The 26600-nt window shown below is 45.2% G+C and overlaps 1 protein-coding gene across 2 annotated transcripts; it reads right to left on the reverse strand.

Moving 5' to 3' along the window:
• Positions 1 to 704: 704 nt before the first annotated feature.
• Positions 705 to 26573, reverse strand: TMEM255A (transmembrane protein 255A). Of its 2 annotated transcripts, none has more exons than XM_014255342.2 (9): positions 26464 to 26573; positions 22250 to 22392; positions 17727 to 17789; positions 12437 to 12526; positions 10574 to 10636; positions 9460 to 9548; positions 6791 to 6950; positions 5365 to 5508; positions 705 to 3385 (listed from the first exon to the last, which is right to left on the reverse strand). In XM_014255342.2, exons 1-9 carry the CDS (start codon positions 26519 to 26521, stop codon positions 3227 to 3229), a joined length of 969 nt encoding a protein of 322 aa, XP_014110817.1. In that variant the 5' UTR covers positions 26522 to 26573; the 3' UTR covers positions 705 to 3226. The 2 variants fall into 2 exon arrangements, with proteins under 2 accessions (XP_014110817.1, XP_005526272.1); XM_005526215.3 differs by having other exon boundaries at positions 6791 to 6953.
• Positions 26574 to 26600: the final 27 nt, after the last annotated feature.

Consider the following 26600-nt stretch of genomic DNA (forward strand, 5'->3'; position numbering starts at 1 on the left):
GTAGATGGGAACTCTCAGGACAGGCAGAGCTCCTGTGGAACAGTCTGACCAACTACTGGCATTGCAAATGAGCTCAAAGTCAGAAAAAACTCACCTGGTGACCAGTAAAACGTACATAGTGACCAGTGCAGTGCTTCCAGCTCACTCATGGTTTGGGCTCTTACCAGCCACTGACTGGTTATGATTTATAAGAGTTCCATTGTTGGTGACCCGGGGCCAACAGGAAATAATCACTTACTTTGTGCAGACTTCTTGTTACACATAAGGAATGCAATTTAATAAGTAACATATCCAATTATGTTCTAGATGCCTTTATCTCCATGGCATAGGGTTTCTACCTCACTCTGCTGACAAGGGGGAGCTGACATCATCAGGACAGAATTATTTGGATCTGTGTTAAGTAAAAAATCAGCAGTAATAACTTTATAGGGCTTGAGGTCGGGGCACCATGTTATGTGGGTAAAACTTGAAAATTATCAAGTGTGGGGGCATGAGCACCTTCAAAAACAGAACTTAAGGAGTTTTTCGCTAATCCTGCTAGAAATATGTTTCCAATATAGTGAATAGAGATGGGGTTTTTTTGTTTGTTGAGGGTTTTTTTGCTTTGATTTTTTTAAATGCAAATTTTACTCACTTTTTTGAAATAACCTTAAGGATGCTTGTAAAACAGGAATTGCTAAAATGTAAAATAGAATTGGTAAATGTTTACAAAAGTCACACAGTTTTATTTAACTTTGGCAAAGTAATAAAAGGGTACATATGAGTCACAAACTTGACATTCTCATAAGAAATGACAAATACAATGCAGAATGTTGCAGTTACATTAAATGCTTTGTTTTACTCAAGCGGAATGAAACAGGTAATTCAACAGAAAATACCACCAGTAAGTTTTTAAATGTGAAAATGTACTTGTTCTTTTATAGTGAATTTAAAGCAGCAATGTAATTTTTGCTAAAATATTTCTTAGGAAAAAATGAGGATTTGGATAATTTCCTAAAGTTAGTATTTTTCAACTCAAAACCAATGACACAGTCTCCTAATTGTTTCTCTGCCACTAAATTATGTTCTCTTCAGGATGTTCAGTCCTGTCCTGTGGTGTCCCCTGGTCCTTCTAGCCCTATTTAGTTGACAGGCACAAATGGTACAGTGTTTGTCAGAAGCGGGACAGGACTGTTAGCTTTTATTTCAAAGATAAAGCAATAAAATGGTTTCTGATACTAAATTAATGTGCCCTTCTGATTCTAGTTTTGTTGGGAGTTTTATCAAGAGAAGTACTGTCTGTTTTGAAATTGCCTATGATCTCTTTATCAAGATTTAATTCAGTAAAATGTAATATAAAATGGAGGATGCCCCAGTATATAAATTTGTTTCCAGTATGCAAATTTATAGGAGCTGCACTTCAACATTCTATAGTAAAACGAAATGCCACCAGAGTATGTTCTACATACACTACTGCTTTAAATCCTGTGAGCTGCATTCCTTTCTCCAGCTGTTTATTTTCCCTTCTTACTGGAGAAAAGTCATGCTTGCTTCTGGATAAAGTGTCATCCTTTAATAAACTAATATACTGATTAGTATTTGACAGTGGAAATGATAAAGTTAATACACAGTCTAGCCTAAAGGCTTTGCAAATGCATAGGATTAAAAACAGCATTATAAAGTGTGGGTGTACTTTGAAAAGTGAGATCAGAGACTTCAGTGTTTGTTTTCCATGCTGATAGCATTGAATTTTTTTTTTTTTAATAGATTAAAAGTAGTTTCCACAGTTTAAAATCCAACTGGATTTCCTCCCAACCCAACAGCATGAATTCCATTTTGATTCTGAAAGCCAGATTTAACTTTTAGGTACTTTTTTGTCTGCATCAGTTGCAAGTAAAGGAAGGCAACTGAGGATTAGGGTCAACAAACCAATGCCAAGGAAATTATATCTTTAGGAAAAAGGAGTAAAATGTTAATGTTGTTTTTTATCCCTGAAGTAAGCAGTTGAGAACGCTCAGGTTGAGCAGCTCAGATCTAAACACTGTCATCTGAAATCACTTCCTGGAGTAGAACCACACTTTAGAGGTCAGTGTGTCACATATCAAAGCTGACCTTTTGTTATGCAGGATGCATGCAAAATCTGCTGGAATCTAGATCAATCAGCACAGTCATCAGCTGAAGATTAAATGAAAGTCACAACAGTAATTGCAAATTCCTCAGTTTCGTCCTATATTACAGGGTGTTGAATTTCATCTGTGTGAGACTTACATCTTGGAGAACTAGTAGTGGATATTCCTTATGTGCAACCCATAATACAGCTACTAAACCAGTGCTTATTCAGGGTGCTAATTCAGTCCATTAAAAAAGTTAAAAGTATAAGCTTAAAAAGAAATTCCCAACCACAGAAAAGGTAAACAAACAAATAAATAAATAACATTTTCGCTGCACTGTTTCAGTGACTTGTCGATGGTTCCTGATGTTTTTTGTAGGAATACAAGGACAATTTAGGCAGTGCAACCATCCAAACCATTTGACTTCAGCATTACACAGCATTCAGAGAGAGACAATTCTATTTCATCTTTTATCTTAAGAAGCAAGCTGAAATAAAAACAGCTTGCCCCCCTTAAAAAAGCAATATTCTGATTATTTTGCTACAATTACATGAGGCTATCCTATGATGTTATCCTTTTCAATAAAGTTACATTTTGAGGCACTGTCATAGTTCCCTCCCAAATTTTTCCAGTGTGTTGGGCCAACAAGTGATGTGAGCTAGGTCCTGTGTTCCCCCACCCAAAATCCCAGCAACTGGAGCCCAAAGACCAAACAAAACCAGCATCAAATTGTGCTGTCTGCAAGCACCCTCACCTCAAAGATTGATAATCTCTAGCAACTATTGATCTTGGCTACCCTTACTTCAGCTCAGCACAAGATGGAGTAAGGCAAACCAGAATCTGTTGCCTGTGTTGGATCACTTGATTAAAAATCAAGGACTACATGAACCAAAGAGGCTGAATTTTAGGTCACCTGCTACTCACTGACACATTAAAACATCAGAAGTCTGTCCCCTTTGTCACAGGCCATCATTAAACTTCTGAAATAAGTCTCACAAAAAAGGACAGTCCAATCTAATATTTTTATTTGCAATTATCTTCTGTATTCTCCGGCTCCCTCCCACAGTAAAATATAAATACAAAATGTTCACACTTATTTTGATGGCAATTTTTTTTTTTCTTCTTTCCCACATTCTTTATGGTGTGTAAGGTGGTGGCTTTTCAAAAGGTGGGAAATAGGGCGGTGAGTAACGAGGTGGTGCATTAGAGGCCCACATATAGCTGGGTGATGGTGAGAGGGACTGGGGGTCATCAGAGAGGCCAGAAGGAGTGGAGGCTGGAAACACGCTGGAATGCTGCAGGGAGACAGCAAAGGCTGGAATGTAACCATTTCTTAATAGAAACTACTTTATCAAAGCAATGTTTCATTACCAAACAGTTCAAGATTAACATTTCAAGGTTCACCTCAGCAAATCATGTACATACAAATAACACTTCAGATAACTTGTTGCATTCAAGGTAAGTACAGCCTGTAAGTAATGATTTTGAAAAATGAGGCTCCTTAGATCCAAAATTGAAGACACTTAAAAAGAATTCTCATCACTTCTGTGTGCCTGCTGCATTTCACAAGGCTGGACAACTGAAAACTGATGAGTTCCTATCAAATCTTGGGTGTCACACACCAGCCAGTAACAACAATGAACAGGCTGCTCCAAAAAACAGAGAACTAGGTCTGCCATTTTAGAGTTGTGTGTGAAAGCCAGGTCTTCGCAAGGGCAAAATTCCTTAGGAATTCTGGTGTGTTGTTCTCCTGTGAAAAATGTGTGGAATGAGTGGGAAGCATTCTTGCACCAGAGGGAGTGCATCCTTTGGAAGGGATTTGAGAGGCAAGGCTGGGCTTGCTCCGTGTGCTGTAGGATGCCAGGGGAGAGGGGTCAGGGTGGGACAGTCACTCCTTGGAGTAGGGCAGGGCTCAAGGCAAGGGAGCCTTCACAGCCAGAGGCTCAGCTTGGGGCTCCCATGCAGGCCACAAGTTCCCTAGAAGATATGCAAGGCTCAGACTTGGAATTTCACTTTAAGGAGGAACTTGGCTATACTAAACTTAGATGACTTGAATTTATGCCCAGCTTTTGTGCCACCTCCTAAGCCAACACCTGTGCTCACAGCAGTGAGACCCAGACACTTTGATCTGTCTGGCTGAGCTGTGTTAGGAGAGCCCAGCAGTACTTCCAGTTACAAAGCAGGGAAATCACCCATGCTGAGCTCTCTGCAGGTGCTGGGGCTGCCACACTGGCAAACTCTGGGTCAGACAGTGCTTAGAACTGCTGAGAAACTGAGAAAAGGACTTTGTAGCAGAGCTTGGTTTGGCATGCACTGAGGTTGGCATTTTTGTAACTGCGGGAAGTTATGCAGCACCAGTGACTGTCCCAGCTTCCATTAATCTCAAAAATGAGTCACAAATACATCCTAGAAGTTCAATTATATTCAGGAGTCCTGGCAACAGCATTGTCCAGTGGCACTAGCAGTAGACCCAGGAAGGTTTAGATTCATGTTACCTCTAACACATGGCTCAGATGAAGCACGTGGTGTCTATCACAGAGCTCACCTCTTTGTTCATGACCAAGATCTTAAATTCTTGTTAAAAAAAGGTCTCCAGTCCTGGTGGTTGTGTGATGTGTTAATTAACATCATCCCTGTGGTAACATCCACCTGACAGAAGAGCTGAGGAGGAAATGTCCTCATCTGCTTCAACAAATGAAAGCTGATGTTGACAGCAAGGTTCACCTGAAATCCTCATTTCCAACAGCACAGCTCCGTGGCTCAAAGAGGAAGGGATGCATTATAGCAGAGGTGATGTTTGCAGGGACCCCTCTTAGGCCAGCTGAGGCATGTGGAAAGTAACCAAGACAAAACAGCTTTTCAGGCATCATGTGTCTTCAGGAGCTCAAATAGCTTGTTTCCAAAAGCTCATCTGTTTCTCTCAGACACAGTAATTGGCCTAATAAAATCTAGCACCTGAACACCTGGCTTTGCCTCTCTCCTCAGAAAATTTGCAGTACCAGAGGCAGTGCCTATTTTTAATGTGATCTCTACTACTAAGTGATGGGGAGGCAGGCAGGTAGGTAGCAGGCCCTCCCTCTTGTCTTCACTTCAAGGACAGCTTTCAGGAAAACACTGCCAAGAACCAATGCCTAATAGGAAAAATTTGGTATTTTCTGCAGGAACAAGAAAATTAAACTGTGTGAATGATAGGAAGACAGGCCCCTAGAGTCCTCCAGCCTGGCTGGATTTAACCTTGCTGCTAAACAAGGAAACATCTTGTAATGCTGCCCACCTGAAAGTCGTAAGCAGAGTAGGGAGGCAGGTGAGGAGTGCTGTGATAGTAGGAGTTGTAAGATGTTACTTGTGGCCTGGAGTAGTAGGTCACTGAAGGGTGTGCATTTTCAACAGTGCAGTTCAGTGTAGGGAGGGAAGGAGTCTATCAAAACAAAAAGAAGAGAGTATGAGGCAGCAAACCCAGTCACAGAAGGCTGACAGCTGAATGAAAGCAGAAATGATTTAAAGGAGCACTATGTGTCTTTAGATCTCAACTCTGTTGAATTAGCAACTGGCAATCCAGTTCCCTCCCAGGCAGCAGCTAAGTTCCAAAGTAATTTCATTCCACAGACATTTATTGTTTCAGATTTTATAGAACAAGCTGGCAGTAGCCCAGTGCACACCAGTACTCACAGAAAACAGATTTACATCTTCACAAATAAGAGAAATTATTCATTACTTCCAAATTTCTCTGTTATTTGGTGAATTTTGTGAATTGCTGTTAATTTCTACACATCTTTGTTTGTGGAGGTTTACAGGCTCTCTGGTGTGGATCAAATCTCTAAGGGCTATGATGCACAGCTGGGAATGTGTCTCCTGTTTTATTTGGGAAGATATTGGTGAGCCTGAAAAGAGTTCAGGGTTTGGAAATAAGGTAGCCTTAGTGCAGGGCCCAAGATTTCTTTGTAAGAAAAACATATAGCCAGGATAACAGATCTCTTTTCTGTGTGACTGTTTCTGTATTATTCCAAATGAGTCACAAGTGACTGAAAGAGCCCCAAATGTATCTGTTGAATATTCAGTTCTACCCATTCATTTGTGCTGTTCAGAACAAAACTGTATGGAAGCTAACAGGCAGCCTGGTTAAGTGAGGGTATTTTGTAGCTCACATTGTTAGAACAGAATTTTTTTCATTATCTGAAGTTTAGTTTTGATCCCCAGCTCACCCTATCAGGTTCTGCACCATGAAGAAATTAGACTGAGAGTTTCAGCCTAGCACAGCTGCTTAAACAGTCTGTAAAGCTCAGACTGCTACTATAAAATCAACAATTAATGAGCAACCACCACACTTTTCCTTGTAGAGTGTGAACACTATGAAAGGAAAATAAATTTTTAAGAAAGAGCTTATTTTTAATAATTTTAATAATTTTTATTTTAAATCATTATTAATAATAATTTTTTTAAATCATCCTGGTATTGCCAATGCCTCTCTGATAGTTCCTTTTGAAAAGGCAGTCTCCGAGTTCTGTTAATATTTTCTAACTGTGCTCAGGTGGTGACAAGATCAGAAAAGTGAATCACTTCCACTTATCCTTCTTTCCACCCTGATTGAAGTAATGCACAGATCATTTGTATTAAAATACCAGTAGTTTCCATGATTATTTTTCAAGGCAATTTGCCTGATTTGTTTTCTTTAACGCACAGAGAAATTGATATCCTCTTACCATGTCTTTAAAGCCTCCAAGTATTGCTGCTGTAATGATCCCTAGGAACAGCCCGACTATGTTCAGAATTGTTGCTGACCAGAGCAAGTGGTAAAGGTGGATGATATCCTGGCAGCTGCTGACATCAATGTATTCATAGTACCCTCCAGAAATCTCTACTCTGCTAGATTAGGGAAAAAACAACAGTAATGATAAAAAAATGCACCACATATGATAAAAATGAAGCAGTACTGCTGGACAGTAAAATGCATTCTGCAGCTCAGAGATAACTTGGACCTTACTACCAAGGGAGAGGGGCTAAAGCCTCCCAGATCCCATGCTTGCAGCATTCAAGACATCCCTGCACAAAGTGCTTGCTCTGCTCTGAAACAAACGACTTTGTGTCTGAACCTGCCGGTTATTTCTTTCATCTGAAATCTCCACCGAGGTCCTGGAGGCTTACCAAGGACAAACCGGTCTTGGAATTACCCTGGGAAATCAGTGTGTGCCCCGAGGAGCAGTGCAGGCTGCTCCCCACAGCCCCAGAGCAGCCGGGTGGGAGGGCAGGGGCCAGCACAGCTCCTGCCTGGCTCCGCAGGGCTCGGCCACAAGGCAGCTCCAGCTCCACGCCACGCTCACAGCTCTACAGCGGCCTGGGCTGGCTGCAGCCCTGGCACCTTGTCCTTCTGCCCACACTCTGAACCTTTTCTACATCCAGAAAAGAGAGAGGAAACTCGGTCAAATCTGGCTAGGTCATTATTTTGGGAAAGGAAAAGCAACTCCTGTAACATGTGGGCAGATGTCTTGCAGCGGAACTCTTCAGGAATGAGTTCTCTCTGACTGCCAGGTCGGGAACAGGCTGGCCTTCAGCACAGCCTATCAGATGTAATGGCCTACAGCAAATATCCCTTTGGAAAACATTTATCAGGGACAAACAGTACCAAGAGCTTATGAATTACTTATCTCCCAGCTCACACACAGGGTTAGGCTCAAAGCACATGAGAGCTTTGTGGAAAGGGGGAAGAACCGGCACATATTTAAGGTCAAGAAGCCGGAGATCCAGGTTCATCTCCTCAGCAGACTCCACAAGGCCTGCAGGAAACTGCCCCCTTTCACAAAAGTCACCCTCCTTTGCTGATTACTCAACTTCTACTTCTTTACCCTTTCTATTCCCACATTTCATTTTAGCAGGCGCCTGTGGGAGACATCTCAAGGAGAGATGGGGATTTAAAGCAGAACTGAGGCAGAGCTTAGCCACAGGTTACAAAATCCTGTGTGCTGGCTGGAACGACCTCTGTGGAACCCGAGCTCTCACCGTGACCCTCTGACAATAAAACCTGCATGTGCTGTTTGCAAGCACTCGTTCCTATGGAGATGTGTGAGAGCACAGACCTCTGTGAGAACACCCCGCGTTTTCCAGCATGTCTTATCAACAGGAAGGGGCTTGCCCCATGCTGCCAACAGCAGAGTTTCCAGCATCAGGAAGAATGCAAGATTGCTGTCACATTTTCTATCCTTTACGTGTGCACCAGTCAGTCTTGAGCGTTCATGCCTCTCTTACTGAGACACATCCAGCACCTCCTCAGCGCAGGATGTTTGTGTGGTACTAACCAAGATTAAAATAGCAACAATTGATATCTTTTATCAGAGGAAAATGGGTCAGAGGCAGGTCCCAGAACCAGGACAGGGGGGAAAAAAAACCCCAACATACAATACAGAAAAGTTTCAAGCTTTTCTATTCCAATCAGTTCTCTGTGTATCACTCTCTCCAGCTTGTAAAAAGGGATTGTGTTCTGTAAACTGCTCAAGGAAAGCATGAGCTTCACCCCTCTTTCACACACACAAAGTCCTACAGAGACCAGGGATCACACTTCCCAGCACAGGAAACGACCCACCCTCCCCCAACAGCAGCTTTTGATCTTCCTCCACCACTGGAGGATGATTTTAGTGGAGGCCAGCCCAACTAAGTACTGTGAGAGATGCTAAGCCTGAAATGGCCCTAGGCAAGAGCCAGCAGTAAAGAAATCAATTAATTAATTATTTGCTGACACACAATGGACACTCCACAAGGTATAAGCAGCACATACTGTAAATTTATCTGGCTTAGGCACAGTAGCCAGATCTCAGTGGTGCGATCACTCTGCAGTGGTTCTCGATTGGTAACCACCTCCTGACTCATGGCACAGTGCTGGTTCACCTTCCAACCCCGTGTGGCCACGAAAAACATTCTTTGGGCAGAGAGGACACTGGTTTGTGAACACACAGATGGCACCAGCCTGTTAACCTTCCCCCCTGTTAGCAGGATGGTGGCAAGGTGAAGAAGAACAGTGTCCCAGTCTTTTTGCATCTTCAATATTCTCAAAGGAAAAAACCAACCCAGTGCCAACAGAGCAGGAAGGTGTTAAGACAAGCGACACTCAATAGGTGGAAAACCTGAGGACACCAAGTATGAAAGTAATGGAAACTCCTGTGCTCTTCATTTTTCCAGCTGGGCTGGCCCAGAGCTGGGATGGCCTTGGTGTATTTCACACCCACCTTTTCTCAGTTAGCTTTTGTCTAGTATCCTCCTTGCTAACAAACACAGCTTAAGGTCCCAACAGCTGTCATTAACTGATAATGACCTGCTGCAAGCTATTGCAAAGGAACGCTGCTCGCCCTTCCCATGGCCAGGAGTGGCATTTTTGGCTTACCTCCCACAGTTGTACAGGTCACAGCAGAAGCAGGTATTGGTTTTTATTTTCGGTGTGCAGGGGGCACGGCGCTGTGGGTGACAGACCGCCTGCGTGAATACAGAAAAAAACACAGAAAGCACAGAATGACACAATCCCCAGTTTCTGCTGCTGTTTGGCCTGCTCTACATGTAGATTTCTCAGTGACCGCCACATTAGCCCCAGGCAGATTTTTCTTTCTTTATCTTGCTCCCACAAAGTCCTCCGTTAGTGGAACAGAGATGCACCAGACTAGAATAAAGCAGCGTTTCCTTTCGCCGTGGGGAGCTCACAGACAGGCAGGTGCCCGCAGAGGAAGGAGGTTTTGCAACTCTTACAAGCAGCCAGGGCGTTGCTGAACTAAGGCACCTCGCCCCACGGCAAGGCAGAGCAGAGATTTGTCAATAGCATGACCCAAATTGAGAGCAAGATTCCCACAGAGGTGCAGAACTGACCAAAGTGGTGATTTGTCTGTGCCTGTGGATGGTAACACCCGAGTTCACATGGACAGTCTTCAGCCTGAAAAGAGAGTGGACTGAACCCACGCTGCTGGATAGAACATAACTTTGTACCCTCAAGCAGGCCTTCTAATTTGGTATATAGTGGTTATTCAAAACTACCTGTAGACTTATGAGGAAAGCTCTGAGAGACAATTAGTGCTCAGCAAAGTCAGACAAAGACATTCATACACACTATCAGTATGTGGCAGGATCATCCATCTCCAACAGTTTCTCCTTGGAGACAATAAGAGAGGTGCAGAGGCTGGTACTTGTTGCTCATATACACAGAAATTAGTGCTGTCTGAAATCTTAACCCACCACCCAGCTCCTATGAATGCACAGCTGAAGATCTAGAGAAACTGGTGAACTTTCCTGTCCTACATCCCCTTCTTTCCATCTGCTCCTTCACTATTGAGGTAGTACATGGAGGAACCCACCTCCCAAGTGCTCCCAGCGCCCTGCTCCCACCCCAGGCCCAGCCTCCCACCCCCTCCTCACTTTGCAGACCTCTGGGACACTGGAGGAGCCTCCTGGCAGCAGGTTCCTCCACCTGCACCAAGAAGCTGGTCCCTTGACACAGCAGAACTTGCTCTCACCTCTGGTGGGGTTGTACTCTTGGAGTAGTACTGACATCGCCCTGCATACAGTGGCCTCAGATCCTGCCAGAGAAAAGCACCAGACTTAGCCCTGCAGCAAAACCAAAATTACCCAAAGGGTCTGGGAAAAGGGACCAGGCCTTAGAGAGACCCTGATCTCACACCTGCACCTCAATACAGCAACGGCTCTGTAGCCCCCAGCCCAGCCCCCTGAGCCCTGGGTGATGTTTAACCCTAGTCCTTGGAGGCAGGAAATTGTTACAGCCAGCATGGGAAATGCAGTCTCTTCAGCTGGGCTCTCTGGATGATAGTGGCCATCCTGAACTGAAGGATTTATTCTTCATCCTGGAAGACACATCCCAGGTCTGCCTGACCTATTTCTGGGGGGGTATTCCTGCTAAATCATAGCAATTTTTCATTAATTGTTGGCAAATTTGTCCTTCCTGTGCTCTTCAGTGTCTTCAGTGGGAAAGCTCTGGAGGATCATCAACATTCCAGCCTGCAAATATGTGTTAATGCCTCCCTTTGGGGCAGCTTGATCTCCAAGGCAAAGCCTCAGGGAGAGCCCTGCCAGACGTGTATCCACATCAGTGAGCCCTTCCCAGGAGCAGCCAGACTGGCTCTCCAGGTGTCTGACCCAAAGCTCAGGTGGCAGGGCAGTGGCAGCAGCTGGCAACTGGAAGAATGGTTTGTGCTGGTGTGGCAGGAGCATGTCTCCAGCAAGGTGGGAACATTTTTGGACTTTCAGGTGGTAAAGTGAGGCCAAAAGCCCATCTGTTCATCAAGAGGCAGAAACCAAAGCCTTTCTCCTCACAACTGCTCAGCTCTGGTTGCCTCAGATACACAGACATCCCCAGAGCCAGCTGGGAGGAGTTGCCAGCACATGCCAAAACCCAACCCATGAGGTCACACCCTTGCAAAGGAGGTCAAAGATGGCCCAGACTCTCTGGTTTCATCCAGACAGACAGACAGACAGACAGCCATCATGCGACTGAGTGGAGCTGCCTTTTGCTCAGTCAGCAAATCCTGCCATCCAGCCACCTTTCCACCACTGGAATACTCAGGGACAGGAAAGAAGAGCCAGCTTCACAACGAGCATAACTAGCCAGCTGATACAGGGAGTTTCCATTTCATGGGTAATTCCGATCTGAAATCCCTTTCCATTCTGATACAAAGAAACTCCAAATCTGTCTTTTTAATCCCTTTTTGCCAAATTTTTTCTAAAAAATCATCAAACCAGAGTTGCAGGGGAAAAAAACGATTTGCAGTTACAAATTTCAATAAAAAAGCTAAAATGGAATTATGTATTTTTATTTCTATACTAATAACTAAAGCTTCTGCACATCCCACTGTACTAGTGATTGATCATGACAGCAGTAGCTCATAATTTTTTTAAGTGACCAAATGGAAACTGAGAACCTACTGCAAATGTTTCCTGTTTATACTGTAATGCTTCGGTGAGCTTCATATCAAATTTCTTCATTCTACAGCATCCAGTGATTCACTCTGCATTAAGAACTAGCTCTGCCTACGTTTAAAACAAAGTAGATGTTACTGCTCATATTTTGTCCCTTGATGATAGTTGTAATTCACATTACATCTTAAGTGTTCTGATACTCGGTAAACACATAAAGCCGAAAAAAAACCCAAAGCAAAGCTTTACAATCTTAGTGCTTTCCGCTGATTTTAAAATACTTTTTAAAAATGATAACCTTTTTCTAAAGCTTTTGATTTAAAGCACCATTCAGCACATGATATATATTTACAGAGTTTGATGCGGCCTGGTGCAGGATTGCAGACACCATCACTTGTTTTCTTAGAGTAAAAGCATTGCAGGACTTGTGTTTTCCTGGAAGCACTTACTATGTGTCTGGCAGCAAAGACACCGTCTACTATGGCACAGCAGAACGCAGCGATGACACCAAAGCTGATGAAGACGATCGATGCAACCAGCTGAGAAAGGAAAACAAAGCAAAGTATCATCTGCCTCTCCACAACCAAGTGATCAGTGCCCTCTCCACAAGGATATGTAAACCACAGTCAATAAGCCCTCAAGCAATCGGTGAGCCAGGCTTTGCCTGGGCTCACAGACTGGTCTGGCTGAGGGCAGTGGGATATGCTCTGCTCTGGCAGAGTGGCAGGAGTAGGAGCATTGTGCCAGACTGGTGCTCTGGGGACTTGATAGAGTAATGCAGGTTTTCCCATGACTCCAACATGTTAAACTGAGAATACACCTCCTCTTCTGTCTGCTGCTGTCCTTAACTCTCCCCTGGAGAGATAGGAGAGAATTTCCTCTCCCCCCTGAGTGCTGTGGGGAGCTGCTCCTGTCGACACTTCCTGAGCTGTGAGGATGCAGGGGACAGCAGAGCATGAACCTCTCTGCTTCAGGGAAAACACTTGGATGCAGGCACAAGCACAAAGCCATGACAGCAGAAGGCAGGTGACCAGCCCATGCCATGGGTGCTGCACAGCCCCACAGCAGCCTGGCAGGGCTCCTCTGTGCCAGGCTGTGGCAAGCACAGTCCATCCAGCCTCCCACTGGAGAGCTGCAAGGAGAGAGACTCCCCTCCACCTGCAGCTTGAGAAGGCAGTGTTACAATCTGCCAACAACAGCTGGCTTTCACTATTATGTATTTGCTTTTGAAAACTATTACAAAGTGTAACCACTTCTGTAGATATAGAGCAAACTGTAATTGTTTTTGTGGACAATACAACTAAAAGTTATGTGTAGGAAGCAAGGCTATCACAAGATGTAAGTGTGCTTGCAAAAGATGTATCACAAGATATGACTCCTCTCGCAAAACATACAACCAAGATAACACAGGCAAAGAAAAAAATACTGTAAAAGCAGAATACCAAGACTAAAGTGGCATCAGAAAACCACCCTGGAGTGCCTCCCTGATGGACCCTTGGAGATTGTAGCTGTGGATTTATGCAATGCTGTGGCAACCTGAGGTGGAGTTGTGGTTGGGGCTCCAAGAAATGTGCAAAGTCATTTGAGGAACAAATGTTGCAACTGCAACAGTATAAAGGACTGTTTGCTAAAGAATTGTTGTGCCTCTGGCTGCTGCCACGCACCCAGCACTGTTACTTTTGCTTTATTGATCTGTCCCTTATTATTATTATTACTTTATTATTACTTTTTTATTATTATTACTATAACTTTTAACATTTGGAGGAGTGGGCTTCGTTTCTCACAGCAGTCAGACAGGCATGATCCTTTTCCACTGGCCCCATCCTGCCTGTTCTTAAAGTTAGGGTGAAAGCATTCAGCAGTTAAACCAGAAATAATCTCCAATCCAGGTATGAGAAACAGTGTTCCCACTGCCACTTCAAACACCACCTCTGCTCAAGAGGCAGTGCTCAGCCATGCACCAGTGCTGACACAGCCCCTCTCACACCTGAACTCAGCTCAGCTGCTGCCAGTGGGCTCCTGACCAGCTGCTCACACACAGCTCCCAACACTGATCCCAATCCCCTCTGCCAAAGCACACTGGGGATATCTGCAGGGCTGCAGAGGGAGGCCAAGCACAGCATTCACACAGACAGGTTCACAAAATGCAGCTTGGGGAACACCTTTTAATGTTACTTCATATATATTGAAATACATAATTTCAATACATTTACAGGATTTCAGTGTAAAGAATGAGAAGCTCCCTGGTGGTTTTCCCACTCTGGTGACCACAGCCTTGAAGTGTTAGCTGCTGGCAGCTGTTAAAAACAATTTATCCACAAGTACAAAGGTGACTCTGGTCATGGGAGAGCTGTAAGCGATAGTAAAAATCTCAACAGCCCAAATACAAAGCTAACAGCCCAGCCAGCACTGACAGATATCACGTCTCCTGACCTGGGATGTTTGTTTTAAAGATCCAGGTACTAAATCTGCTTGAAAACCTTGGCTCCTGTCACTGCATAAGGGTCCAGTTCTCAGAAAGACAAGCCAACCCCCTGGACAAATACAATCCAGAAGGATCCTATGTGTGCTTTTAAAGTACCTCAAGATTTTTAGGTTAATCACACTGTGTTATCTATGTCTCCCTAAGTGAAAACAGATCTTGTTCCAGTAACCTCCATGTACACACCAGATTAGCTTGAACAATGACTGGAGATGCCAGAGGGCTCACCTGGGACAGTGGAAATGCCCCCTGTACAATTGCTTATTAAAAATGAGAGAAAATAAAATGTTTTTTTTAGATGAGGCAAGTATTCAAGGCATAGACATTAGACCTGCAGCAGCAGAGAAAGCAGGCTGTGAAACAATCCCAGTGACCACGTGAACATCACGATCACAACAGGCTGTTACTGGAATATTAGATGCTGTGCCACAAAGTACTTGCAGATGGCAGCAGGTGACAAGTTTTCCAGGACCAGATCCTATTCTGACCCTGTTTCTGTCAGCTATAAACTCCTGCATTTCTTCCCCACGCAGCCCCACCCTTGGCATGTCTGGATCCCAGCTCACACTATCCATTGTAAAGTCACACTGTCTCACTACCAAACCAGTGGAACCACACAAGGGGAGAAAGCCCAGTCTTGGTGGAAGACATGGGGTTTATGGCTTAGCTTATTTTGTAGCACGTTTAGATTTTCTCAGTACTGTCTTTTGTTTCATAAACACATGAAAGAGAATATTTGCCCTAAATAGCATGAGCCTTAGAGATGGGAAGAGAGCCAAACACCAAGTACATACAATTAAGGATTTTGTCGGTCATCTCTGGTCGCAGATAGGAGCTGCTAATATGGTAGTTTAAAATAAATACAAAGTTAATGACAGTTTCATAACAGCCCTACCAAGAGATAAGTATCTGATGCTCACTTTATTTACATACAGTTTCCTCCCTCCTAGATGTGGAAAGAAAAGCCTGAAAACCAAACACTGAGAACTTATGATAGAGAAAAAAATCAAACAGCAAATAGAAACATACAAATTGAAAGGAATGGAAAGGAGGTGTCTTTACAAACAAATTGTGGGTCTGCTGGTAGATAAGGCCAGATATGGAGAGGTGAAAGAAGCAATGGGGGGAACCATAAATTCCATAGGAATTCCACTAATTGACACAGACTGTTACTCACTCGAAACTCTGCTAAATCTCTGGATTTAAGGAAAAAGAAAAGACACACAAGGAAAAAGGAAAACGGAGTGGGGGGTATACATTAGAAGGGGGTATTTAGGCATTTTGGGAAGTTTATAACTCTCAAATACCTCAGCCAATGGGGAGAGGGAAATGTGGCCGGGAAATTAGGATAAAAAGGAGGCTGTGTCCCCTAAAAATTTTGAGAGACCCCATGGGAAATGCCCCATGGTCTCCTCCTTTATTCAAATAAAGTTACAGGACTCCCCTGTCTCCTTTTTGGACATAAACCTCTGGTGTTTGTGGATTAATTTTCTTGACAAAATTAATCTTAAAAATCCCAGTTTTCAACTTGTCAACAAGATTTTTGATTTGAGGTTGAAAATAGTGTTACTGTAGCAAGCAGAAATCTCTCTCTCGAGCTGTGCGATATTACTGATTGATCTTCACTCATGTAACTCCAGATGAAGTCAGCCACACCAAGAAACATTCGGACAACAGAAGACAAACTGGATTTGGATAGTGTGGGAGTGTGCTAGGCTGAGGTTCCTTTAAGGTGATGGTACAGCCGCACATGGGCTGTAGAGGTGCTGGTTCTTACTTTTTCATGGCACAGACGACTGCCATAAAGGCGTGGAACCTGCTGACTCCTCACTTGGAAGCTGCTGGGTGGGCAGCGGGGTGTGTGTCAGGGCTGCCTGTGGTGCAGCACAGCTGGCCCTCCCTGAGGACACAAAAGCTCTCCCTTCCCTTCTAGAGATAGGCGTGGAAGTCAGTAACTTGGGTGCAGAAAACCAGAGAGGTCTGTTCCTGTCAGCAGTCTGGGGGAAGTGAGAAGTGCTCCTTCAGGTTAGCTCTCCTCATCAGCCACACTGGCTCTCTCCACAGTCACAGACAGAAACACGCACAAGAACACAGCTGCACAAATTGCTTCTGGCTTTTTCTGCCTCCAGGTGCACAACAAGCCAGACCAAGGCTGCCTTTTAGTAAACTAGGACACAGGGGAAGCTCAGAGAAGTTGAACAAAATAAATCCTCCATGTGCAGTGGTATCATGGAACCGTGCCTTGGACAAAGCTGCCCCTGTGAAGTGCTTCTGGGCAAGGAGGACACGTGACTAAAGCACAGGGACAATAAGTGACAGCTACTGCGTGTCCTCTCTGTGATCAGAGTGGAGACACGCTCGCTGCCAGCCCAGGCAGCAGCGATGCAACTCCTGCAAAGCTGGGTCATGAACGTTTTTTAGGACACAAAATGATAGAGAGATGAAAAGAATAAGCACAAGCTACCCAGGGCTCTTCAGAATAATCAAACAAGTCAGAGCCACACTGTCACTTGTGGGCACTTCTTTGAAAAGTCCAGGACTGGCACAATATGGTCATTGCTCAACCAGACAATGACATGCCGCTAACACATGATGAGCAACCCTGCTAGGACAGAAAGAACAGGGATATGCTGCTCTTGCAGAGCCAGGGTGAAAACAACAAAAAATATCCACTGGGAAACTCACTTCCCCTGCACCCTGTGTGACTGTGGGAAATGCAAATGTCATCTCCTGCAGGGTCTGCTCAACCTCTCCTCCTGCTCTGCAGGGAGCATGCTATTTGCAAAGCAAAGGCAGCACAGAGGCAGACTCTGGATTTGGACAGGCAGGAATTTCTCCCATCTGCCTTTGCAGAACCTGCCTTAGCCTTGGTCAGCAGCACACACTGGTAACCTGCTCCCTGAGGCCCCTTCACCCCTGCCAAAGCAGGCAGCAGGCAGCAGGACAGGCTGCAGGGACAGCAGGACCTCCCTCAGCCCTCTGCAGCCTCACATGAGCAAGGCTGGGGGGATCTCCCTGCCAGAGCTTGGGACAACCACCGGGGAGGGGGATTGCAGCCGCTCTCCTGAGGAGACAAGCGGAGGCAAGAGGCAGAATGACGACAGGGTGCTGCTACTAGGCTGCCAGAAACCATCTCCAGTTCTCAAGAAGTATGCAACAGTACCCTGGAAGAGTTAGGAAAACCGAAAATACTACTCTTTACACACAATATTCGAATTACTGTCCTTTTTTATAAAGAGTTTTTATAAAGAACTTACCATTTGTCTTTTGTTTTCTATCAAGTTTGATCCAATTATTCCAAGGAACGACCCAAAACCAAGCTGAAAAACAATGTATTGTTAGCATTTATATCAGGATGATACCAAACATATTTTATAAACAGATGGAACACAATTAAATCCAGAAGCAGCAAAAGAACATTCTGCTGATGTGTGAGCACTCTTTCTCCAGCAAGAAATCAGTGGTCTCTTGCTAGCAGGATCTATCAGATGTATCCCACATATGACACTAAAAGCGTGTGTAGAAACCAAAAGGATGAGTTCTGAATTCCATCCCCCCCAGTGATGCTGAGAAATGACTGGTGGATGAGGATATGCATTGCTGTCTTGGAACAACCCTACAAACACTCAGGAGCCTCCAGAGTCTGCATACCTGGCAGGACCAATGCACTAAAACCTCCAGGACCAGGTTTCTGTGACACCACTGAGCATGTGAGCAGCCACCTCAGTTTTCAACTCAGAGAGTTCCTCAATGTGAAGTATGAAATAAGGGAGATTTATACTTTGGAAGATTTAGCAGTTTTCTGTCTTCTCTTACTCCTCCCTCATTGCCAGGGGTGAGGATGCATCAACCAGGGTGTTCTACCAGAAGAGCTCACACTGGCCCAATAGAATAAGCTACTGCAGCAAAAACTCTTGCTGCTGTACTGACACTTATTTCAGCTCACTGAAGTAAGCCAGGAGAGCAATTTCCCCCCTCCTTTCTCCATAGCCTTAAGCTACACTAAGAAGAAGTTTCTAGGACAGAGCACACCTCAGCCAGGACAGAAACAGGGACTTCAAGCAGGAACCATGGACTAAGAGGGGAGATGCAAAAATAGTATTACATCACAATGAGAAAGGTCTTTGGTTGGTGTAGAGCATATCCAACCCCACTTCATGGGTTGGCAAAATGAGAAACGCTGGAAAACTCCTACAGCTGGATCTGTCATATTAAGGAGATGCAAATCCAGACAACAGATCAGGGCCCAGTGAAGATCCATGTGAGAATGCCCAATAATTTGCCAACTCCCCAAGAAGAAAAACAAGGCATGAGACAAGATGTAGTGATTCAAAAATGAGTCATCTAACCTGGAATTGATACTTTGAGATCCAGGAATAGAAAACAAAGGTTTAATGAATCCAATACTAACAGGCAGAGGCATGTGCAGAGATTAGCAGACACAAATGTGATGTAAACTTGGGCTTCAATCTTCCCTTGTCCTGCTGAAGCCCAGCAGCCTTTGGTGCAGTGCTGCAGGCGGGGAGGGCAGCTGGCTCAAACAGCAGGGATTAAAGTGGAGCAGCTGATCAGGCTGCTGCTTCCCCACTGCCTGGCTTGCACTCCGAGCTCGTGCAGACCACTGTCCCCACATCAGGCACAAACTGCCCTGGTGGGAAGCACAGCAATGAAGCCAGGGACTGCTTACCACTGGGGTGGCAAACAGGCACTGCTGAACTGCCCCACACTGACCTGCCAGTGCTCCTGGGCTGATTTTTTAGCTTAGGCAAACAACACCCCCACCTTTCTAAAGTAACAGATTTATAGTTCAAGTCCAAGCAAAAAATTTGGGAGATCCAGGCATTAACAGTGATGTGGATCCAGGTGTAATTTGCAGTCTGGTGATATTTAGCAGAAGGAACTTGTGGGGCAATACACACCTAAGGCAAATGTTCAAGAAAAACCTTTTGTGTCCTTTGAGCTTTAAGAGAAATCTCCACATGGTGTTTCAAAGCAGCCTCAAACCAAAAGGTAAAGTGCTTTAGGTAATTTAAGATAATTCAAAAATAAGAAATTAGAGCAAGTCTGTGCATCCAGCAGGTGAAGACCAAAAAATTGGTGAATTCTCATTAACAGGAATTCTCATTGCACTAATGGAAAAACTACTCATTCTTCTATGGATGGGACAAAGAGTAGTAATGTTCCTCAGTTACATCATTTATTTGCTGTTGGATGTGATCCCCTGGGATGTCTGTCTGAAAGGAGGACAGGACACAAAGTGAATGTGCTTTTCCAGGGTAAAGCCCCAAGCCAACATCCTTGGCAAGGAACCATTACAGAAGAGGTTTGCCAGTGAAAGCCTAAGAAAGGTCAGTCATTTACACAGATTCTGGCAGCTGTTATAACTTGGAGACAACACAAATATCTCACAGTCTGACTTCCATGGGGCTCCTTGTCTTCTGCACCTGAGCATTACTCTTGTCTGCTGAACTTCACTGTTGTACTCTGGGGTTCCCTGTCCCAGGTCAGTCATCCAGCCACAGGAGAGGGCATTTCCCACAGAGACACAGCTAAGGTGTGTCTTCACAACTGATGTAGTTGTGAAGGTGTGGGTGGTCATGGAGGAGGGTGAAGGCACCCTGGCTTCACAGGATATCACTGAACCCTCTGCTTCAGCTTCTCCAGTTCTATCAATGAGGAACTGAGCTGCCAGGGAAAAAAACAACTTCGAACCCTCAAAAAACCCAACCAAATGAAATCCTACTGATGTGTGGAAGGTCTCCATGCCCAGTTCTGTCCATCCTTGGAAGCAGAGGCCTGGGAAGATAAACCCCTGCATTGAAGCAAACATCTTTGCATGCTTCCTCCTTGCACAAGAGGTGCAAGAAACACAAGAGGCCCAGGAAACACAAGTTGAAGGAGGAAAGAAGGGCGGTTTAGGCATGGCAGACATCTGATGTCTGTGTTCAAGAAGAATTTGGACAATGCCCTCAAGCACATGATGTGATTCCTGGTGTTGTCCTGGAGTTGGACTTGATGACTCTGATGGGTGTCTTCCAACTCAGAATACCCCATGACTTTATGATTCTGTGTTCCATATGATGATTTTAGCCATGGAACTGGTCCACACACAGAGAAATCACCCAGCATACAAAGAGACTTCTGGCTCTATCTGCCTGAGGACAGCTCACTGAATACTCATTCACCGCAGCCAGCCCTTTTTCCCCAGTAAAGGGAGAAATCCCAGCATGTTATGAAACATCAGCTATTTTAAGCATCTTTTGAAGCATCCAGCACCACACTGAAATGTTTTCCTGTGCAGCAAGACAGGTGAGGTCATCACATATTTCTACAGAGCAGATTAATGAATTTAGATGGAGAATTTGGTGACAAACACAAATTGCCAGGGTGTCTCTGAATAAGTAACTCAACGCCCTTCCCAAGTCCAGGAATTCATTAATTCCTTGAGTAGACTAAGCCTTAAAAAAGTGTAAGTGATGCTGACATTCCCAGACCATAAATAGCTCAGGAGATGTCAAGGGGACGTGAACAGCAGACTCTGCCCATTTGCATCACTCTGCAGGACCTGCTCTGAAGCACGAGGTTCAACTCAGGCTGGCACAGCGCAGAGTAAGCGTGGAGAGTCTGCAGCCAGTCTGTCATCTTTCTCAACACCTTCCTTCTATACTTCTCTTTAAAAATGTTCAGGCCTAAATGTGGAAGATACTGGGAGAAGCCAGAAAATCTAAACCAAAGAGGCCCAACATAATCTGCAACAATGCTCCACACTGTAATGGCTGTAAAGGGGCTTTCTTCAGTTGCAGAAGAACTTGGGCACAGAAAAGTATAAAGCTCTCTGAGATTAGCAATGCATGGCAAATAAATCAAACAGCAATAAGACAAGTCTCCATCTGATTATCTGGAATGGTTTCAAGTCTCCAAATTCAAGGCTCCAAATCAAATATGCAGCATCCTACAGCTGTCACACCAGGAGTCTCTAGCTGGGGCCACTGGCTGCATTTAATCTACTGAGACACCTAATTTGATTGCAGTTCAGTGCTTCTTTTTCAGCATGTCTTAGACATGCACAGGAACAGAGCAGGTCTTGCTTTCCAGCTCGTGTTAGACCTCTGCTCATGCCGGGAGGGTCATGATGTACTCGCCCCTCGTGCTTCTGTAAGAGAGTACACATCTAATGGCAGGAAGGCTGGACACCAGTGGTCATCTCTAAATTAAGCCATTTGAAGCTACAAGATTGTTCTTTCCCTTTTTCAGCTGCTGATAACAAAAAAGAAGAAATGGATGTGCTCGTGAATTTGATGTACATGTTCCCCTGGCAAACTGCCACAGCTCCTCATCCAGGGACTCTGATTTGTTAAACACTTCTGCAAGTAAACTGTACGACCACAAGTTTATGTTACCAGTATTTCAAGACCTGGTCTCTCAACTGCTTTTGGCAGTAAGATCCTCCTTTGCCTTACTTCTGCCTGGGCTTAGTGTGATCTATGTAAACAAAGAAGTTCTAAAGTTGCTTTGACTGACATAAAATCTATTTGTCTGGCTCATCACTAGCTCAAAAGCAGGTTATTACCTAAGCTCAGAGGAAGCTGCCACTTGGATGGGATTTTTGCATGGGAATGTGCAGCAGGTGCAAAATAATAATAAAACAAATAAATCAAATGGTAATGAAGTAGCTGAACAAAATATTCAGGACAAGATCACCCTTTATAACATTTTCAGCATTACAAGGGACTTTGTAGGCAATAAGTTTTCTAGACCTACCTAGGAGTTCTATACTTACAATAACCCCTGGGTAATAACCTCCAACAGTCACATTTTGGGTTCTTGTTGTAGCAGCTAGGCCCACCGTTAGAATTAATACTGACACAATGAGGAGAGTCACAGTTACGTAGAGGGAATTTCTTTTTCTTCTATTGAACGACCCTAAAAACACACACACACAACAGAATTTGCTGATTCCATCTGGGGAGAGTCACAACACCACAAATTTCTCCTCCCACTGCCAACCACACCACTGTGAATTTCTCTTCTTCTGACTTGAGAATATTTTTGGGTTTGGCTGTCACTTTTCACCTTCACTAACATTGCTCTGACGTAGATGAAGAGAGCCTTAACAACTGCAACTCTGCAAAGCTCATTTAGATACACTGGAGTCTCCCAGCCCCCCTGCCTGGGGAAATAAAGCTAATGAGAAATATTCACATTAGACATTTATATACTTTCTGATCTATCTACTTACATCAAGCTAAATAACCCCACTGCATGTGGCTTGTTTTAAAAGGGGAAATTTGACTGTAATCATAAGACATCCACAGTTTTCCATGCAAATGAGACATCACCAGCAACAGCCACTTCTCCTCTACTTTCAGCAAGGACCAGGTATTTTTAGACACTTGAATAATGAATTTGTGGATTAGTAAAACTCATCTACAGCTGCCTGATGATGAGGGTTTTTTTTTTCTTTTCTATATTTATAGACCTCCTAAATGAGCATAAACATGAAAGAGTGATTCCACCAGCCAAGAGGAAAGCTGGCTGCGACACTACACTCAGCAACATCTTTAGGGGCGTGTTTGGTCTGCATGTGCTTTGCCATCTTTGTGTCACTTCGTGGAACAATCCTTTGGATCATATTTCATATATTATGCTGATACAACCCAGCACCTGCAAGAATGGCTGGTAGGATAATGGACTGTAGGGACCCCTGCCTCACTCCCTGTGGGCTGCTGGGGCCACCCTGAATCCCATTCCCACAGCTGGGGGCTCTCCAAAAGGCCCTGGGAGCAGGTAGGGCTATTCCCACCTCAGAGGCTCCCAGCACTTCTCTGGATGTTTCAGAGAAGGGTAGGAACACGTCCCAAGGGCAAGGAGCAGCTTTGACTGTTGCTGAATGTATTCCCTAAAGCAAACCATCTTGGGAACTCCCGTTTGTTCAGGGGCTCCCTGGCAGCCTGTGCACAGTGAGATAAAACACCTGCAGAAAGGCCCCTGATAAAGACTCGGTTCAGCCAAGCACAACCTCCTTGTCCAAATTCTCCAGAAAGAGGAGCACACCAGGCCCTGCTGGGCAGCTTTTTGTCTCAAAGATGCAGGCCCCAGGTGCCCATGGGCCCTTCTGCAGGGTCTGTGTATTTATGCCCAGCAGATAAAGAGATCCTTCCACCCCAACACTGATGCAGCCGTGCCAACCCACAAACGATCTCTTCTTCCACATGGACAGCTCTCCACAGGGAAGAGCACAGCAGCTCCTCCTCCATGCCCTCTCCAGCCCAGGAGCTGTGCTGCTGGCAGCAGGGCTCCTTCTGCATGGCCTGGGCTGGCACAGCTGGGCATGGGGCTGGACCATTTTACCCACAGCAACAGGATGAGCTTGAAATCACAGACAAGGGCTAACCTTGGGGCTTAAAAGCCTAGCAGGAATGCACAAAATCACACAGGGGTAAGGTTGGAAAAGACCACTGGAGGTCATCTAGTCCAACCTCCCTGCCCTACATGAAAGGCAAGAGAGGTTTGTAAAAAAAAGCACCATCCTTTCTGACTGACCTGCTGTCTCTGGAAGGAAAGCTCTCCACCCATAAACCTTCTGCTCATGTTCCAGAGCACAGGTCTGACTGCACCACTGGGAATCCCTGATCCTAAGAGCAAGGAGCCTGACAACTGGTTAGTTCTTACTTGGAATAAATAGCTAGATAGCTGCTAATTTCAAACAAAAAAATATTAAATAACTGCTAGAGAACCCCAAGATTCATGCTGGATATTTTATCAATGATGCTTAGTCTTTCAAGCTATGTTTTACAGGCTGGAGATAAAGGTACATGACTGTTTGCTGCAGGTTGCATTTGGGGTTATTCTCCTAAATCTGCCAAATAAGTTAATAATATAAAATCTAGTCTTCTAAATCATTCAAAAATCATTAAGAGATTAAGCCATTCTGTATGTGTTGCCTCACAAATACTATCATTGTGCCACACTTCAGTTTCAATGCAACCATTTAAATGCAAGTGTCCCATAAAAGTCGTAAAAAATCCATATCAGTGGGATCAAAACTGGAGAAAATTTACCGTTTCTTACATAGATTAGTTCTGAAAGGAGAGAAAGGATGAACCCATCTTGCTTCCATAGAATTACCAAACTTCTGATTAGTGCTACAGTTTGGCTGGCAGATGAGCAAAGGGTGAACAAGCGCAGCCATGTGCTCCTTACACAGCTCCTGGTGTGCACGGCCAGGCTGTCAGGTGCAGGTGTCTGCAGGGCATGGCTGGGTGGGTGCTGTGGGCACACGAGCACAGCACTCACACACCCAAACCAGTGCTCCTGCACTGCCATCACAAATGCTGCAAAATGTTACCACGAAAACCACTCTAAAAGAAGAGTCTTGGAACACCATTTATAGATGCTGTATTTGTTTCAGCACCATCATGTTTTTCACTCTTAATTTCTATGTTTTTTCCCAGATTAGCACTGGCACACACCAACATTCAGTAGGGAAGAAAGACATAAGGTTTCAACTGGAAAATTTCTCAAAGCTTTCTAGTATTTCTCATAAGATTAAAAAAAATATTTAAAAAGCTTTTATTTCAAGTTCTGACAAAACCAGACATAATCTTCTAACGATACTGAAGAGAGATGTGAAACTGAGGAGATAATATGAATACCTCCACTTCAGCTCTGTATTGGGATATTAATTACATTTTTTCCTTCTCTGAAAACACCTTGCTATGCATGTAGAGAGAAAGTGGTTTTGTACTTTGTAAGGATGCCTGCAGCTGCTTCAGCATACATGGACTCATACTCAGTATCTCTTTAATAGCTGCTGAAGGGCTGCTCTGACAAAATCCTCTCCCTCAATATTAATTTCTGCTGAAAGTATTCCCCATCAGATAATTTTCCTCTGTGCTCCTGAGCTTGGTATAGTTCTACACACAGCAGCTGAGCTACGACAGCTTTGCCATCTCTGCTTTTAAGAGACAGCAATAGCCTTTTCTCTGTGATTTATCCCAAAGAGATACCCAAAAACTTGCAGTGTTTACGACAATGTATATAGACAAGGTGATCCAAAACACTGTGTTTAACTGTGTTAGGGAGCTGTAAGGAAATTAATGCTATCCATAGCCTGGCTATTGCTTTTGCTAAAATGGCACTCCAAACTGACACTGGTTTTAGAACGATCATTTTTCTTTTAAGTATCATAAACATCATCTTGTTATATTTGCCCTATAAGCTACTCTGAAAACAAGGCTGTAGGATGCTTTTCCAGATTACTTTAAAAGTTTGTAATAATGCAGATCTTTGAACTGCCCTTGATTCACTTCTTCCCCCACCCCCCCCACCCCCCCCGATTATTAGAAGAAAATGGACAAGATGGCACAGAATCACGACCGACTTCTCCATCTTGTTCTTTGGGGGAAAAGCTAGAAGCGAAGAATAGGTACAGAGTAGCTCAAGGAAGAAGCCAGCTCTAACTTTTACCCCGGGAGAACCGGGGGCAGATGGCTCAGAGCATCCCTCTTCCCGGCCCCTCTCCTTTGGTCCCATTTTTCTGCTAAAAACGCGTCACCGTGAGAGCTGTGACCCCACGGCTCCGACTGCGGGCCCGGCAGCGCCCGGCCGGGGCTGCGCGGCTCCTGCCCGCCCGGGGCTGTGCCAGGGAGGGGAAATCGCCATCAGCTACGAGGGGTCCCCGACCTCACTGGGGGTGCGGGAGGGCAGCGGCTCTCCGAAGCTCCGAAGGATGCTGCCGCTGCTGCGGGGCCGCAGCCGCCTCCGTCCGGGATGACCCGCAGCGGGGTGCCGCCGCAGCGGCCCCCGGGGCTGCGGGGACCCCCGGCCGAGGCGGCGCGCGGCCGGGGGCGGGGGGGAACGGCGGGGGCGGCCCGGCTGCCGCGGCTCCGGCGGCGTCCCCGGGGACACCCAGCGCCCCGCACGGCCCCGCGGCCAGCCCGGCGCCCCGGCCCCCGGGATCCCCCCCGGGATCCCCCCCGGTCCGGCACTCACCCACGGAGTCGGGCAGGGCCACGCCGGCCGGGCGCTGCTGGGTCAGGGACTGCCGCATGCTGCCACCGCTCCCGCCGCAGCCCGCCGGGCCACGGCGGTGGCACAGCCCCGGCAGCGGCCCCGCCGCGCCTGCGCCT

Source organism: Pseudopodoces humilis, chromosome 15, assembly GCF_049639895.1.
Source record: "Pseudopodoces humilis isolate 2021_Gansu_Grassland_sample_001 chromosome 15, ASM4963989v1, whole genome shotgun sequence".
Classification (NCBI taxonomy): Eukaryota; Metazoa; Chordata; class Aves; order Passeriformes; family Paridae; genus Pseudopodoces; species Pseudopodoces humilis.

Excerpts from the sequence above, each read along its gene's own strand:
- TMEM255A (XM_005526215.3), bottom strand. The coding sequence starts at position 26,521 with ATGCGGCAGTCCCTGACCCAGCAGCGCCCGGCCGGCGTGGCCCTGCCC. Across the intron at positions 17,790-22,249 it reads GTTATTACCCAGGGGTTATT|CTTGGTTTTGGGTCGTTCCT; the intron begins GTAAGTATAGAA and ends ATTGTTTTTCAG. Across the intron at positions 10,637-12,436 it reads TCTTTGCTGCCAGACACATA|GATCTGAGGCCACTGTATGC; the intron begins GTAAGTGCTTCC and ends TTTCTCTGGCAG.